The 16,807-nt window shown below is 37.4% G+C and overlaps 1 protein-coding gene across 2 annotated transcripts in view; it reads left to right on the forward strand.

Annotated features, from left to right (window-relative positions):
* The first annotated feature begins 9,653 nt into the window (after nucleotides 1-9,653).
* The window catches only part of LOC117400123 (nuclear pore complex protein Nup153-like), a 44,501-nt gene continuing 37,347 nt past the window's right edge, over nucleotides 9,654-16,807 (forward strand). Inside the window, exon 1 of one of the 2 annotated variants that reach the window (XM_033999561.3) lies at nucleotides 9,654-9,884. In XM_033999561.3, the coding sequence (XP_033855452.3) occupies nucleotides 9,807-9,884 (78 nt within the window). In that variant the 5' untranslated portion in view covers nucleotides 9,654-9,806. The remainder of the gene's footprint in view (nucleotides 9,885-16,807) is intronic. The other variant, XM_033999560.3, reaches the window with a different exon arrangement.

Raw genomic sequence — 16,807 nt, forward strand, 5'->3', positions numbered from 1 at the left:
TAGCAGCAGCATTCTGAACTAACTGCAGTTGGTGCCGGAAGACCACCAAAGAGAGTTGCAGTAGTCGAGTTGAGAGGAGACAAATGCATGACAGAGTATCTCCGCATCCGGGACTTAGGAGATGTTTCGAAGGTGGTAGAAGGAATATTTGACCACAGAGGAGATGTGGGCATCAAAGGAGAGGCTGCTGTCCAGAAGTACTCCAAGGGCTTCATACAGTGGGGGAAGGCAGCAGCAGACAGTTTCTGAGGTTCAGGGCAGCTATATTGAGATTCTTAAGTTGAGTTTTAGATACTACTAGAAGGAGTTCTAATTTGCTAGTGTCGAGCTCAAGAAAATTGGCAGACATCCAGGCCTCAATGACTTGAATGCAAGCCAAAAGCCATACCATGGCAGAGGAACATCCAGGGTCCTGTTTTAAGTAGAGCTGGGTGTCATCAGTATAGGAGTGAAACGTGAGGCTATGTTGGTGGATAAGGTGACCCAAGGGAAGCATGTAGATGTTGAAGAGAAGAGGTCCAAAGTGCACAAACAGCATGATCATCATTAACACACAGACAACTAGATATTTTTAATTACTAAAACTTTTTTTCATTTATTTCACTAATACATTTTAGGACCTAATGGTAACTTAAATACTGAAACTTATAAAAAAAAAAAAATACACAAATATGCACTCAAATCCTAATTTGGAAATGTAAAAAGTTAGCTGTACTTTTCTTGCACGTTTTACAAACAGTTCACAAACCATGTTTGCTTTTCTGTATGAAGTACCTGAACTGAAGAACAGCTCCATGTAAGTAAGCTTTTCTTTTAGTAGTGAGGTATTATTTGGCAAATGGAAATACCCACGAAGCGTCCAACGCTGGGATAATGAAGCCCGAGTGTAGGCTACCAGACCACAGATGGAATTCTGAGCAAACCGCATTACTCATGGAATATTGAGGAAAACGTTTGTATTCATTAGCAACATGATTTCCATTACGAGAGTAGGTGTTAAAACTTCATGCTGATATTGGAATCCACTCTCTCCAAATAAGCACCAACTAAGACATTCTTTTACTGTAAACTAATGTGATCCATCTGTGTTTCCTTCCATATGATGATGTAGATATCCTTCTGCCTGGTGTTGATGGCTGAAGTGTAATGCTGGCTCCAGGGATCAGCCTATTTTGCCTCCTTGGCACATCAGCACACACAACGGCTGCAATGCTGGCTCAGGGGATCAACCACAGTGCGGCCTCCCCAACGCATCAGCATGACAACCGTCTGGACTGAGCTGAGTAGGGTACTTCTCTGGGGTCTTCAAGTGGGCACCTTCCATCCTTGGTGTTTCATCGACTAGCCCATGACACCTTAATAGGACTTGACAGTGATTCTGGCATCCCAGCATCACCCCCTTCCGTCCCCCACTCAGCTAAGCCCAGCTTACTTGCCGTCCTTTACATCAAAGTTGCTTTCTTTCTACTATGCTTCAGGTCCCCACCCAGAATCTTTTTGTCTCAACCAGAGCCAGTTGCTGCGCCTCTCTGCTGCTTCAGATACGTTCTTCACTAACTCTTGACCATGAATCCGATGTCTCTGAGAAACTGGGTTGTGGAGTGTGCCACAAATCCTCGACAACCCACCTCCACTGGGTAAACCTGGACTGTCGGTCCTCGCTGTTCCGCTTCAGCAGTTAGTTGAGCGTACTGAAGTTTCTTCCTTTCATACACCTCATCCACAGCATCCTCCCATGGCACTGTTAAGTCTACCAGGTGAACAAGTCGTGCTGATCCAGAACATAAGACAATATCAGGGTCGAAGGTTAATGTAGCTGGCGATGAACATAAAGGACATCACAGATCCTCTCCTACTCACAGATTAAGGTTACTTGGTGATGGGAGAACATCATGTGTTGACCTGATGAGGAATCTGATCCTGCTGTGTTCCATTGTCCATAGATCTCGCCAGCCGATCTTGCATTGTTCCACACTCTGCCATCTCGTCCATTCTCCCTGCTTGGCCTGGGAAACTGCCTTTACACAACTCATCCTTTCCTTACAGGCTTCTCAGACAGTGTTGGTATTGCCTCACCGTTAAGAACCTCTTATCCACTACTTTACCTTTAATTATAGAGATGCTCCTTGACTTACTGGACTTGAATTGCATTTGTGCCCATTCAATGTTATTGATTAGTTTGCTCAATAACCGATTAGTGCAGGCTACTGTTGTAGTCATGATTGTCATGTCATCCATGTCTGCTCCAATTGGTGGCAGTCGCATTCCAGAAGCCAAGCGTTCTTCTCCCACTACCCATTTTGACGCCCTAATAATTACTTCCATTGCCATGGTAAAAGCCAGTGGAGGAATGGTGCATCCTGCCATTATTCCAATTTCTAGACATTGCCATGTACTGATGAATTGTGAAGTTGAAAAATAAAATTGCAATCTCCGAAGTAGGCTTTCACTAAGTTTGTTATTGTCCTCAGTACACTGAAAAAATCAAATGCTGCCCAAAGAAGCTCATGTGGTACTGAACCGTATTTTATTTATTTATTTATTTCTTAGCAGACGCCCTTATCCAGGGCGACTTACAATTGTTACAACATATCACATTATACAGATATCACATTATTTTTACATACAATTACCCATTTATACAGTTGGGTTTTTACTGGAGCAATCTAGGTAAAGTACCTTGCTCAAGGGTACAACAGCAGTGTCCCCCACTGGGGATTGAACCCACAACCCTCCGGTCAAGAGTCCAGAGCCCTAACCACTACTCCACACTGCTGCCAGAATTAAAAAAGTGTGGACTGCATTGGCTAAATCCAGGAATGTCACATGGACGCCTTCCTCTCCTTTTTAGCTGTTTGAATTTGCTGCCAGATCACACTGATGTGTTCTAAGCATCCTGGGAAACCTGGAATACCAGCTTTCTGTACTGAAGTGTCAATGAAGCAGTTCTTCAATAGGCAAGCTGACAATCTCTGAGCAACAATGCTTAAGAAAATCTTGCCTTCCACGTTTAACAGGGAAATAGGGTGAAACTGACAGATACTCCTAGAATCTTTTTCTTTGGGTATAAAGACCCCACCTGCTAGGGGCCATGCTCTTGGTACAACCTGTTTTTCCCATGCTACTTTCATCAATTTCCACAGGATTCATAGAACACCAGGGGCACTCTTGTACACTCTGTATGGAACTCCATTAGGCCCAGGAGCCTTTGGTTAATCACTAGTTGTGTTTATGCAAGTCCTCCTGTCATCTATGTCATCTTACCAGACGGTTAAGCCCTCGTTTCCGGGTTCTATTGCTCAATTGTATTATTGTACACTAAAGGGCACTGATATAGAGGATAATTTGTGCCAGAATTAAAAAAGTTCTGTTTCCAGCAATAGTCGGTCATCCATAAGTTACTCATTAAATGAAAGTGGTGCTGGCTCTCTTTTCTCTGTGGCAGATAGAAGTGTTCAGAAAGATCTGACCTTTATTATATTAATATAAAGGAAAAAATGCGGAAAATAAAACAATTCTAAACTTATTTACAAAAATAGTCAAACAAAATACTGTACAGCAGTACTGTACCATGCATACAACTATCGTATTTTTAAAACCTTATTTTTTCCCCATCACAAGAAGTAATTGAAATATAACCAAGAACATAAGAAAGTTTACAAACGAGAGGAGGCCATTCAGCCCATCTTGCTCGTTTGGTTGTTAGTAGCTTATTGATCCCAGAATCTCATCAAGCAGCTTCTTGAAGGATCCCAGGGTGTCAGCTTCAACAACATTACTGGGGAGTTGGTTCCAGACCCTCACAATTCTCTGTGTAAAAAAGTGCCTCCTATTTTCTGTTCTGAATGCCCCTTTATCTAATCTCCATTTGTGAGCCCTGGTCCTTGTTTCTTTTTTCAGGTCAAAGAAGTCCCCTGGGTTGACATTGTCTATACCTTTTAGGATTTTGAATGTTTGAATCAGATCGCCGCGTAGTCTTCTTTGTTCAAGACTCAATAGATTCAATTCTTTTAGCCTGTCTGCATACAACATGCCTTTCAAACCCGGAGATAATTCTGGTTGCTCTTCTTTGCACTCTTTCTAGAGCAGTAACGAGGTGACCAGAACTGAACACAATATTCTAGGTGAGGTCTTACTAATGCATTGTAGAGTTTTAACATTACTTCCCTTGATTTAAATTCAACACTTCTCACAATATATCCGAGCATCTTGTTGGCCTTTTTTATAGCTTCCCCACATTGTCTAGATGAAGACATTTCTGAGTCAACATAAACTCCTAGGTCTTTTTCATAGTTCCCTTCTTCAATTTCACTATCTCCCATATAATATTTATAATGCACATTTTTATTACCCGCATGCAATACTTTACACTTTTCTCTATTAAATTTAATTTGCCATGTGTCTGCCCAATTTTGAATGCTGTCTAGATCATTTTGAATGACCTTTGCTGCTTCAACAGTGTTTGCCACTCCTCCTATTTTTGTGTCGTCTGCAAATTTAACAAGTTTGCTTACTATACCAGAATCTAAATCATTAATGTAGATTAGGAATAGCAGAGGACCTAATACTGATCCCTGTGGTACTCCACTGGTTACCTCGCTCCATTTTGAGGTTTCTCCTCTAATCAGTACTTTCTGTTTTCTACCTGTTAACCACTCCCTAATCCATGTGCATGCATTTCCTTGAATCCCTACTGCGTTCAGTTTGAGAATTAATCTTTTATGCGGGACTTTGTCAAAACTTTCTGGAAATCTAAATAAACCATGTCGTATGCTTTGCAGTTATCCATTTTCAATGTTGCATCCTCAAAAAAGTCAAGTAGGTTAGTTAGACAGTTAACTCAGGTTAGTTAACTCAGGTTAGTTAGACTGTTAGTTAGACAGTCAAGTAGGTTAGTTAGACTTCCAACTAGTAAAATTTTTGGATTATAAAGAAATGCATAACTGTATTTACAAAATATAGCGATACCATAGATACAGCTGTATCGTTGATCTATTAATTTTTGAACACCATTTGTTTGCGCATCTTTTGGCAAACTTGAGTTAATTAATAACAATAATTATTAACAACTGTCTTTTGTTGCGTGTGACATCAGTAGCACCGCTGGGCTCTCGTGTGGAAAAACAACCCAGGCTGTCCTTAAATTCACCGTGAACCGAATTTATGGAACAAGTGCCATCTTGGCATACGACGTTTGCAAAGTATATTTATTGTTGTGAATCCTAATCAAAGTTAACATGTACAGTTCAACTATTTTGAGTTGTACTCATAGGCATATGGTTTACTTTTTGTAATTTGACTTGAGTTACACGTATTCGCTCAACCACATGTGGCCTACAGTGTTTTTTTGTTAGTTTTTTTTTTTTTATCAGATTGTGCTTTCAGAGATGTATAAACTGCACAATCAACACCATCGTGGATAAATTACTACTGCTTCTCGATTCTATGCTAACTCAAACCTGGCAGACCAGCTAGCAGATAATCAAAAGCACCAACGACGATATTGTCCCGCCCTTCCAGTGTGATTGACGCTAATGAGAAATACTATAGAGTGAAAAGATTGCCAAAATGAAAAACAAAATAAATAAATAAATATATTTTTCTATGTAATGTATTTAGATTTTTATTTATATATTTAGATTTGTATATTTATTTATTTAGATTTGTATTTATGTGTATGTATGTATGTATGTATGAATTATGTTTTTTGCTTACTTATTTATTTATTTATTTATTTTTTAATTTTGACACAAATGATCCTCCATACACTGAAGGTATGCTTTGGACCTTATCATATATGAGCTAAAATAATAGGTTAAAATAATGACAGGTCAAGGGGTTAAAATACTGGAAAATTGCCTACTGTTACAAATGTATAATAAGTAAATGGTTTAGTTTGTGGTTCCAGTTGTTCAAGCTTTAAGACCATTGATTGGAATGAGTCATGTGATGACCTTTGGAACATACTAATTGCAGGTAAATTTTATTTTCTCAACAAATTATGTTCCTGAAAGCATGTCTTTTGAGAGTTTTACATATAACTATTCATTAGGGGTTCAGTATATAGGGTTGCTAGATTTCTAGAGTGATTTATTGTAGATAATAACAATACATTATTTTCTTTCTGTTGCCATATGACCAAAACATGTTAAATGTAGAGTAAGCCATGATAGAACAATTACCACCTGTTACTAATTATATATATCAACACACAATTGGGACTAACGCAAAAGGCAAACTTGGCTGGTGGCACTACTAACATTAAAAACTAGATATGATCCAGGAAGTTAAACAGAATATAGTGCCAGTCAATGAAGGCTCCACGGTGTGGTAGTTGATAGCAACTGGAGTTATGCGTCCTGAGCCAAAGGCGATGTTGTGCCAGTATATGAACAACTGTACGTGAGATGCTGTGTCATAATATAATCACCTGTATGTGTTGACAGAGCATATGTCACAATACAAACACCTGTACTTGTTGACACAGAAGCTGTGTCGCCATAGAATCACCTGTATGTGTTGATACAAAAGCTGTTTCAGAATATAATCATCTGTACTTGCTGACACAGGAGGCTGTGATAAGGTTCACCAAGTTAAACAGTTACTTTGACATGTCTAAGCGTCAAATCTTGCTACCTTGTAAAAATCTGATACCTGTACCAAAAATTCACCTGTAGCTATAAAAGTTGTTTTTCTTTTTTTTTTTTTTTTGTTTGTTTTTTCTTCTGGTCTAGTTAAAACAAACCAACAATTCCTCTTTGTGGCTATATAGAGAGTAGTTCAAAACATTATATAGCAGAACTAAAATAATATAATTAAAATTACTTATTTTCAAACTAAAATTAACAGCATAACAAATAGAATCGGGACTCACACCAGGCTGTATTATTATTATTATTATTATTATTATTATTATTATTATTATTAATAATAATAATAATAATAATAATAATAATAATAATAATAATAATAGATAATAGATATCAAATGATATAGTGCCCATATGTACAAAACCCTGCATGCTGGGAAAATGTAATACAGTATTTTGGTAATGGGTCTAGGTCTACAACTTGAAATATATCATACTTTGATAATGTGCTTTATTGAGGGTAGAAGAATTTGATGGGTGCAGATCAGCTGTCAAAGTTTCTTACCTTGGCAGCTCTACCTATGAAGCTTTCAAAATGTGATGGGGGTGTGTGGACATATCATAGTACAGACCTACTGTAAAACACGCATAACATACAGTAGCAACATTACATACAAGCTTTCCTAATAATAATAATAATAATAATAATAATAATATGAATAAGTATGCTACATTTGCAAAATAATTTTACAAAGGTATACTTGAGCCTACTTATACTAGTTTCAAGAAAACACTACCTTTCAATGTAAAAATGTGCAGTCAGCTTATACAGTAGTTGCATTTTTTCTTATTATTTTTTTTTTAATGTAACTCCCTATGTAGTAGGGCCTGCACTTTACCGTTCAGTAAGCAGCTGTCTGTATTTAATATAAAACTAATTATCTACACGTGGAGTAAAATGTACGTTTACAAAACAAGTACTTTCATATCCAAAGACTTGCGTATCGGTTTTTGATGAGCGTCCTCAGTCTGCAAGGAAATAAATCTGGGCATGAGCAGTACGAAACGTAGAAAAATTTGACAGCATAAATTGACGTCACCTGTAGTAATTTTGTTATGCACATCTCTGATTTATTTGTGTATTAGGGGCAAATGAATGTAATAATTTCATGTAATATTTTTTTCTAGTGGTACTTGCCAAAAAACTATTGTCAGTTTTTTTTTCTTTAGAATTGGCTACATATTGGCTCGTTTATGTGATATGTTTTGTTTTTGTTGAAGAAAATTAATATTGCAATAGGCCTAATCTGCAATAGGATATGATGTCAAAATCGAATCATTCTCTTCTAGGTACGGTATGAACCGTGGTATAGGGCTGAATCAGATATCGGACACATGGAGTGTTAATTTGCGGTACGCGTTAAAAGGTGGAACATACTGCGCTTGTCCGGGCATGATCAAATTATTTTAGCTCAGAAAACAAAGAAACGCTCATCTAAAGTTTGGCCCTTAAAGTTATTTTTTTTAATATTTTTGTTTTCACAATTCAACAAATGTATGTGACTTTAGCTGCTGAGCAACACATTGGGTTATCTAAAATTGTAAACTTTTGGGTGAACTTCAGTTTGTCTTGTTTTGTAGTGATTTGTGCAGTCGTCAGTCACAGCACTTCCAAATCATTGTGCCCATAATTGGAGCCCTGCTTGTATGGCTGGAGATCTAATTTTAAAATGTGTAGTGTAGCAAAGCGTAGTTCCCAGCAATTCTCCAAGTGGAGTCCACATGTTTTTTTTTTTGTTTGTTTGTTTTTGGTTTGTGTGGTTGTTTGGTTAGTTTGTTTGTTTTATCATAGGGATGCAGTACATTATACTGTAGCTGTGCAAACATTTTAATATTCTCTATATTTTTTTCCTTTTTTGTTACACATCAATATTGACACTATACTCTTGAGTTTGGGAATGGCCAAGTCCATTCATAAATGTGTTTAAGAAGTTTAAAAGGGGGATTGATAGCCATGGAACTAATTAAGCTTGGTTAGATTTGGAGAGATAATAGATTCCTCCTGGAGTTTAGTTTTGTGTTTTGCTGTTTGTTTTTGTTTTTAAGAAAAAATACAAAATAATAAAAAAATAATAATCAAATATATATATATATATATATATATATATATATATATATATATATATATATAGTATATATATACACTGTATATATATATATATATATATATATATATATATATATATATACACTATATATATACACTATATATATATATATATATATATATATATATATATATATATATATATATATATATTACTTTAGCAACTCCTGTCTCCGTTGTTTACGCATCGGAAAAAATACCCACTAGACTTCACTGATGAAAAACGAATGGCACTTGTCGCACTAAGTGACACTCTTATACCATTAGAGTGAAGAGGTATGCTGCAAACACTATTTTATCCAAACTTCTGTTATCTAGCTATAGCCAGTTAGTACAATAAGACAAAGGTATCACATCTCGTTGTTTAAAAATAGTTAGTAATATGACATGTCCTTGGTAAATGTCATACACTACGTTACTCTGCTGCGCATTACCATCAATACCGAGATATTTTATAGTATGATACTATCCGCACAGTCACATCACTGAGCTTTACTGGCAGTTTGTACACACAGTATGACGCTAGCTGCGCCGCGTAAATGAAAAACCATAGCTGCAAAATCTTCAGCTTTACGCTTGCACTACTGCCTCAGACGCTCAGACTTTTTGACCAGGCAAGTAAGCTATATATTGTTAAAAGTGAACTGTCCCATTTATGTCAGTTAAATTTGAGGAATAATGCTTACAATATTTCTAATAACCTTTCAAACAAAATTAGCAAGTCAATGAGCCAATCTGTTTGTAAATTGTAACCAAATAAACCAGCTGCGTGCAGTATTCAACAGATAAAAAATACTAAGGGGTTGAAGTTAAGCTTTGTCAATCTTTTTCTCTCATTTTTTTGTTTGTATTTTTTGTATACCTTTTTGAGGCCCCGAACAAAACTGCATTTCCCAGAACACACCGGTGCGTGGTGCCCGGCTGAAGCCGGCGCAAGCCCCAACGTGGTGCCTGACGGTATATCGACGTGCCGGGTGGGTTGGCGGACCGACAGAAAAACTTCATCCGGCGCTGGAGAAAACGAGCAGATCAGTAAATTAGTAACGCACCATGGCAGACGCGGGAGGAGGGAAAATTAGAACCAGGAGGTACCATACCGCTTCCAAACCGTACGCCAAAGGCAAACAGGTAACCCAGATTTCTAATTTTTAGTAATAAGCTGCACAGGAGCACTGTTCGTTTTCAACGTGCTGTCTGTGGTGTGTTTTTACATATGAACGGTGCGGCCTAGCCTCCCCCGCCAAGCTTCGCTCTATGTTTAAGGGGATGGCGCGGTCTGGAGTTACTCAAGCAAGCTGTGGAAGACTGGGGAGTTAGGGATACTACCGCTAGATAGATTCTGAGACCGTTGCAGTGATACAGAGTGAAGAGTGCAGATGTGAATACTTGTCTAAGGTGTTTACGTTTCTCGAACAATAGCTAGATTTGTTTTTTGCCTAATTTTGTAGTATGGTTTTTCTTACACAGACAGTTTACGGTAATGTTGCATAGTCCGTGCTGGACCGACTCCAGGCCCCACATGTCGCTCTCTCTAAAGACTAAGAAGCCGCGTACGGCGTATTGCATGTCCCCGGTGGAAATCGAAAGGACAGCTTCATTTCTTTGGCGGGGATTGGTTGAAAGTACAGAATCAAATTGCTCTGAGCTGTTATCGGGAGGTTGTATTTAGTCCCATTCTTTTGTCTGGACTGTACAGAACTCGTGTGCAGCATGTGGGTACTCAGGCAAAGTGATTGCATGGGTCGTGATGTGTACATGGTTTTATTGGTAATTTTGTCGTATAGTGTATTTATTTATTTATTTAAAATAAGCCCTAAAATGAATTCCGGTTACAATTATTATTGGTAACATATTTGAATTCCAGTGAATGAATACCTTTTTCGACCTGAAAAAAGAAACAAGGACCAGGGCTCACAAATGGAGATTAGATAAAGGGGCATTCAGAACAGAAAATAGGAGGCACTTTTTTACACAGAGAATTGTGAGGGTCTGGAACCAAGTCCCCAGTAATGTTGTTGAAGCTGACACCCTAGGATCCTTCAAGACACCCTGGGATCCTTCAAGAAGCTGCTTGATGAGATTCTGGGATCAATAAGCTACTAACAACCAAAGCAAGATGGGTTGAATTGCCTCCTCTCGTTTGTAAACTTTCTTATGTTCTTATGAATGGGAGGGACCCGTAGGTTTGTCTCTATCTGCTTATTGCAGAGTTTTTACAATAAGTAATAACACTTTTAAAATTCTCAACTTCGTAACCACAAACAGACTTTATAGCTTACTCTTCTTGACACGTTGTTAATGCTACTACTGAATCTACCATTAAAACTAAAATATCCCACGAAATACTTGGGGCAGCTATTCTCTAGAACATAGCCTACATACGATATTTGTGTTTTTACGATCCAGAATTCTGTCAGTGAACTGTCCTTATCGACCGTCATTGTAATTTTTTCTAGTGAATACTGTATTCTGAATCCTTGTGAATTTGACGATTACAAATGTTACGAATGAATGTACTCTGATTTGAGACAGTGTCAGTATGGGCCAGTTAAATACATGTATTTTTCTGGTTGCAGTTTTGAGGACAGATATATTGGATGGTAGCTATAATTTATACTCTTCGTATTTTGATTGAATGGCTATAAGAAATACAAGCTTGTAACAATTTAATTGATTATGTGCTCTACTGTAAATCAGTTTGAAACTTTTAAACGGTGTGTGTACTAAAACAACCGAGATGGTGCCCATTTTAAACTCCAAACTGTCTATTTTAGGTTCCAAGCTTAACTAGAGTACTGTCAAAAACAGTAACTGTGTCATTTTGTTAACGATAACATAGGCTAAATGTAAACTAAATTGGTTGTATATGCAAATGTGCGTTTGTGGTCTTGAAATAACCTTAGGCTGATCCATGTGCTCGTATCACTTCCTGTCTTAGGCAAGTGTGCCTGGGCCTGCACCATATGTGAGAGCCACCCAGTACACAAAGTACAGAGTCTCCTTAACTGAACTCACGTTAAGACTATCCATACTGTCAGTAAAAACATTGTAATGACAACACAATGGTACCAAGTATAAGGAGAGACTCAAATCTGCTTGAAGGAATAGAGCACTGTGGTTGATACTAGAGTAATACAATTTTATATCTATTCTTATTGCTGCTTTTTTTTTGGGGGGGGGGGGGGGGGGGGTGTTAATGCTTTTCCCTCCAAAACAGTCCTAACTATTCATGGTGATCTTAAGATTATCCAACATGTCATTTTGCATTCCAATTTGCAACAGCAATGAGAACTAGTCACTGCTGACTGGCATTGTGGTTTCTGTCATAAGAACATAGAAGTTTGAGATTGAGAAAAGACCATTAGGCCTATCAAGGCTCATCCCTTTTATGATGAAGCTGCTCCAAATTAATAGTGCTGCTACCTCAGCTGCTATCAGTAACAGTTAATCGCTGAGATATGCACATGTTCACTTGCGCTTTCCTGATACAAACTTCCTTTATTACAATGAACACATACCATAAAAATCGTTTTATAGGTCGCACTGGTTTAACTCGCTCTCCCCTTTTTAAGACTTCAGTTTTAGGAAAACACCTTGTTTGTGTTTTAAAATACTTTTTTTTACAATTAATTTTTTTCCTACATCTGGACTTGGAAGCTTGTACTTTTTGAACATCAACTATATGTGCAATGGTGCAGTAAAAGGGATCAGTTTCAACATTTCTTATTTTTCATCTCTGGATGAGTGTGGCTAACAACAATTCACTAGAGGTGAAAACTTGTGTAACAGGTAGGGCTGCAACAAAAGGTACATTTTGACCTTCGAAGGTTCGGAACACATTACCGAAGGAAGTTTTGAACTTTCGATGGTACTAATTTGTAGGGCTGTATTAGAAGGTTCGTTCGCTAGCCAGGAATTCGAAGATTGTTTTAAACCTTCAAAGGTTCGTCAGACGCCAATCACGCACTGTTTTTTTTTTTCTGTAACAGAAATCATTTGACAATGTGTGAATACTATAAATCACACATTAAATGTCACTCGCATGCAAAATTAGATCTTTTTATTTGTATAATGCATATTAGCTAATGTTGTCGTTATACGTAGCAACTCTATATGGCGCAGGGTATATTATCCAAAGCACTGGGGAGGTACCCGTAGCGGTTTTAGTGCTTCAGTAACTGTGTACTGAATACCTAGTGTACAAGACAGTGTAAGAGATGTGCTATGGTAGAATATGTTTGAAACATACAAAATATACGCTAACAATAATTAATTTTGAAAAAACTGAGCACCCACTCCCTCCTCCAGCTCGTGTTAACCAGGGGCAATTTCTTTATTCACCATCTCAACAGCAAAACCGTATATTATAAGCTGTATTGAAAGAAATGTCTTGAAACCCCTCTGCAGTTTGGGATTTTGTTAAATGCCCATACGATCAAAAAAAAAAGTTGTAGTACTAGTAGTAAAATGTGACTGACTCATAACCTGCTTGGAACGGTGATTTTTGAATTAAGTTTGTTTTGCCTAAGTCTGTTGCAGTTCGTGCTGCTGCTGTGCAAGCTTACGCATAAGCAGCATCAATTACCTCTAAATAAATGTGTGTTTTTATTTTTGTTTAAATTATAAAAACATGATTACTGTTCTATGTATTAGTTAGTAGGGCTCCAACAAAGGGTACATTTTGACCTTCGAAGGTTCGGAACACATTACTGAAGGAAGGTTCGAACCTTCGATGGTACTAATTTGCATAATTTACTGGTGACGTCACCATAGCTACTTGTTTATTTGATTGAAAATCCTATTTTACAGGTAAGCCATATAAATGGAATAAAACATTCACATGTAGTTAAAAATAGGTTATCTAGAACACTAATCATGTTTTTTATAATTTATATAAAAACACGTTGTTTATTTACACGTAATTTAAGTTGTTTGCAATACATACAGTAAGCTTGCATTGCACAAGTGCAGCAGACTTAGGCAAAACAAAGCTTTATTTAAGTCACAGTTCTAAGCAGGTTATCAGTCACATTTTACTACTACTACTAAAAATATTAATACTACTAATATGAAGTTATGCTTGTCAATTGACCCCAGAGATTGGTTATACCTCCATGATACAAGTCGCTTGCACAGATTCAGCTTTTTTTTTTGGTTTTCTGGGTATTTTAGCCTAAGTGCTCAGTTTTCGAAATGTAAAATTATTAGTGTTAGCATATATTTTGTATGTTTCAAACATATTCTACCATAGCACTTCTCTTATACTGTATTGTACACTAGATATTCAGTACATATTTTACTGAAGCACTACAACCGTACCGCCCCAGTGGCTTTGGATGCTATACCCTGCTCCATACATGGTAGCGGCACCATATAGAGTTGCTACATATAACAATTTGGGAGCAGATTTTTTTTTTTTTAATTTAGTCGTTGCCAATCAGTTTTTATTTTCTCCCAAATTTGAAATGCCAAATTATTTTTAGGCTCAGCCCACAGCTACCACCCCTGCGCTGTCTCAGGAGAGGCGAAGATGAACACACGCTGTCCTCCGAAGCGTGTGCCGTCAGCCGCCCGCTTCTTTACACGCTGCAGACTCACCGAGGACACCCTGGCCGACCTAATCCTCCCTCGCCCCGGATGACGCTCGGCCAATTGAGCGCCGCCCCCTGGGAGCTCCCGTCCACGGTCGGCTGTGGAATAGCCTTGACTCGAACCGATGACGTCCAGCTATAGAGCGCATCCTGCACTCTAGCGAGTGCTTTTACTGGATGCGCCACTTTGGAGCCCGGGAGCAGATTTTAATGCAACAACTTTTGTTTACTTAATATGCATTGTACAAATCAATATTGAATTTTGCATATGAGTGACATTTAATGTGGGATTTATAGTATTCGTATATTGTGAAACAGTTTCTGTTAACAGGGAAAAAAAAAAAACAGTGCGTCAATGGCATCTGACGAACCTTCGACGGTTTAAAACAATCTTCGAATCCCTGGCTAGCGAACGAACCTTTGAACACAGCCCTAATAACATGATTCATTTAGTTAATTGTGAAGACATTTGCTCCACAGAAGACAGAGAGGCTTATATGGCCAATAAAAAGCATTTGTTCATCAGATTGAAACAAATGTTAGACAGCAAGTAGAATTATACATTTAATATATAAAAGTAAACAATTTAACAATATGGTACTCATTTTAAAATCTATTCTATCCAGCATTCCCTCTAAGGCAAAAATGTGCACATTTTTCACAGTAACTGGCAACAACCTTTGTGCTCAGTTTACTACCTTTTTTTGCAAGTTATCATAAATATCAACCTCAATTGAGACTCCAGCCTCTCGAGGTAAACCTATTGTTTTGAGACCATTCTTACAAAGCATTAACATGCATATTTGTGTCTGTCTTGCAACTGATTCTATGATTTCCCTCTGTGAAAATGCACGTCACATGAGTGCAGAGCTCGCTTGGGCACCAGCGAATCTACTGGTACAGGGTGGGCGAAGCAGGCGTCTGGCGATTTCTGTATCTATGGAGAGTGCTGCTCGGTGCTGCTCATGAACTTTACAGTTTTTAACTTGTCGTATAATTGAATACTAAAATCAGTGAAGCACAGTCTTCCTGCATTATATAGAAGTATAAATACTCAGGTAAACATAAATAAAAATCACAATACTACACTTAACAGTTTTTTGTTTTATTTCCCTTTTAAAAAAAAAAAAAATCAGAAATCATCTCAAGCGTTTTGAAACTGGTAAATGTAATCGGCACATTATTTGAAAATACACATTGAAGTTAAAGTAATTGAAGACATACCATATCCATTTTTTTTGCAAGTTTATTCAACATGTGACTTCATTCCATGTGTCTGCTGAAACTCAACATGGCAGCTGCACCAATGAATAAAAAAAAGCAATGTTTAAGTAAGGCAGAGCTAAAAGAAATCTGATTTATCTAAATGCGAATGGTGCGATAGTATTCTTTAAAGTTTTGCTGTAATTTGCATGATCGTGTACAAGTCAATACCATTAAATTTCATAATGCCAGTCAAACACGTAGAGAATAAGAAAGCAAATAAGCCGGCAACAATGGCAAAGCACTGCATTCTAGGCTGAAAAACTAAGACCTAAGGTACTGTGCTCAAGGTGGAGCTTTCCCGAAGTAAGCTAAATTGCATATTTCATTGTTTAGTTTATTTCTTTCCACGCTATCTGCCTTTTTAATGAAGCTACAATTAGCAATTTTAAACCATGGCCGTTTCTTAATTGAATTATATTTTCTGACGATGAAGAAATTATCTAAAAACTATTTTTCTAGCTATACATTCCTTAAAGGAAATTGATTGCTTTACTGTGTAAAGGATGTAGTCACTACACTACAACACCGTTGGTTTCATAAAGACATTCTGTCTGGAGACGCACCTCTTTTTAAATCTTGGAAATAACACTGCAGAATTAGGAAAGAAACAATTGAGAGTATTACTTATGTGTTTACATTAAAAGGGGCGCTATTTAATTTGCAATCGGGTAATACATAGCAGTGAACCTGTATTAGAGCAACGAGTCAGTCAACACGCTTTTATCGGTGTTTTCATATTTTATCCTGGTTATTATAATGCCAGTAAAACGCTAAACTTCATTTGTGTTGTACTGTACATAGGATTACTCTCACATGACATTGCTGGACTGTTACTAAACGCTTTTTTATTTGTTATTATTGTAATGCCAGCAAAAAGCTAAACAGGTCTTTTCAAAACACCTTCTTGTAGACTGAGCTACAGTGACAGTGGAAGACTGTAAATCTGATTCTCACGACTGTGCTGGACATTTGGTTTTCTGAACTGTATGTAATATAATCCTTAGGTTTTCCTGCTTATTTTAATGCCAGCAATGAGCCAAGTGATGTCTATAAACATTGACAGGTTTGAAGTGTCTTCAGGTGCTTTACTTACTATTACAGCAACAATATTTGGTAATATTTATTAAATGTACATTTTTTAACTACCAACATTATATTTATGTTCAAGTGCCATATTTAATTAAGTTGATAAAG

This window comes from Acipenser ruthenus, chromosome 4 (genome assembly GCF_902713425.1).
Source record: "Acipenser ruthenus chromosome 4, fAciRut3.2 maternal haplotype, whole genome shotgun sequence".
Taxonomy (NCBI): Eukaryota; Metazoa; Chordata; class Actinopteri; order Acipenseriformes; family Acipenseridae; genus Acipenser; species Acipenser ruthenus.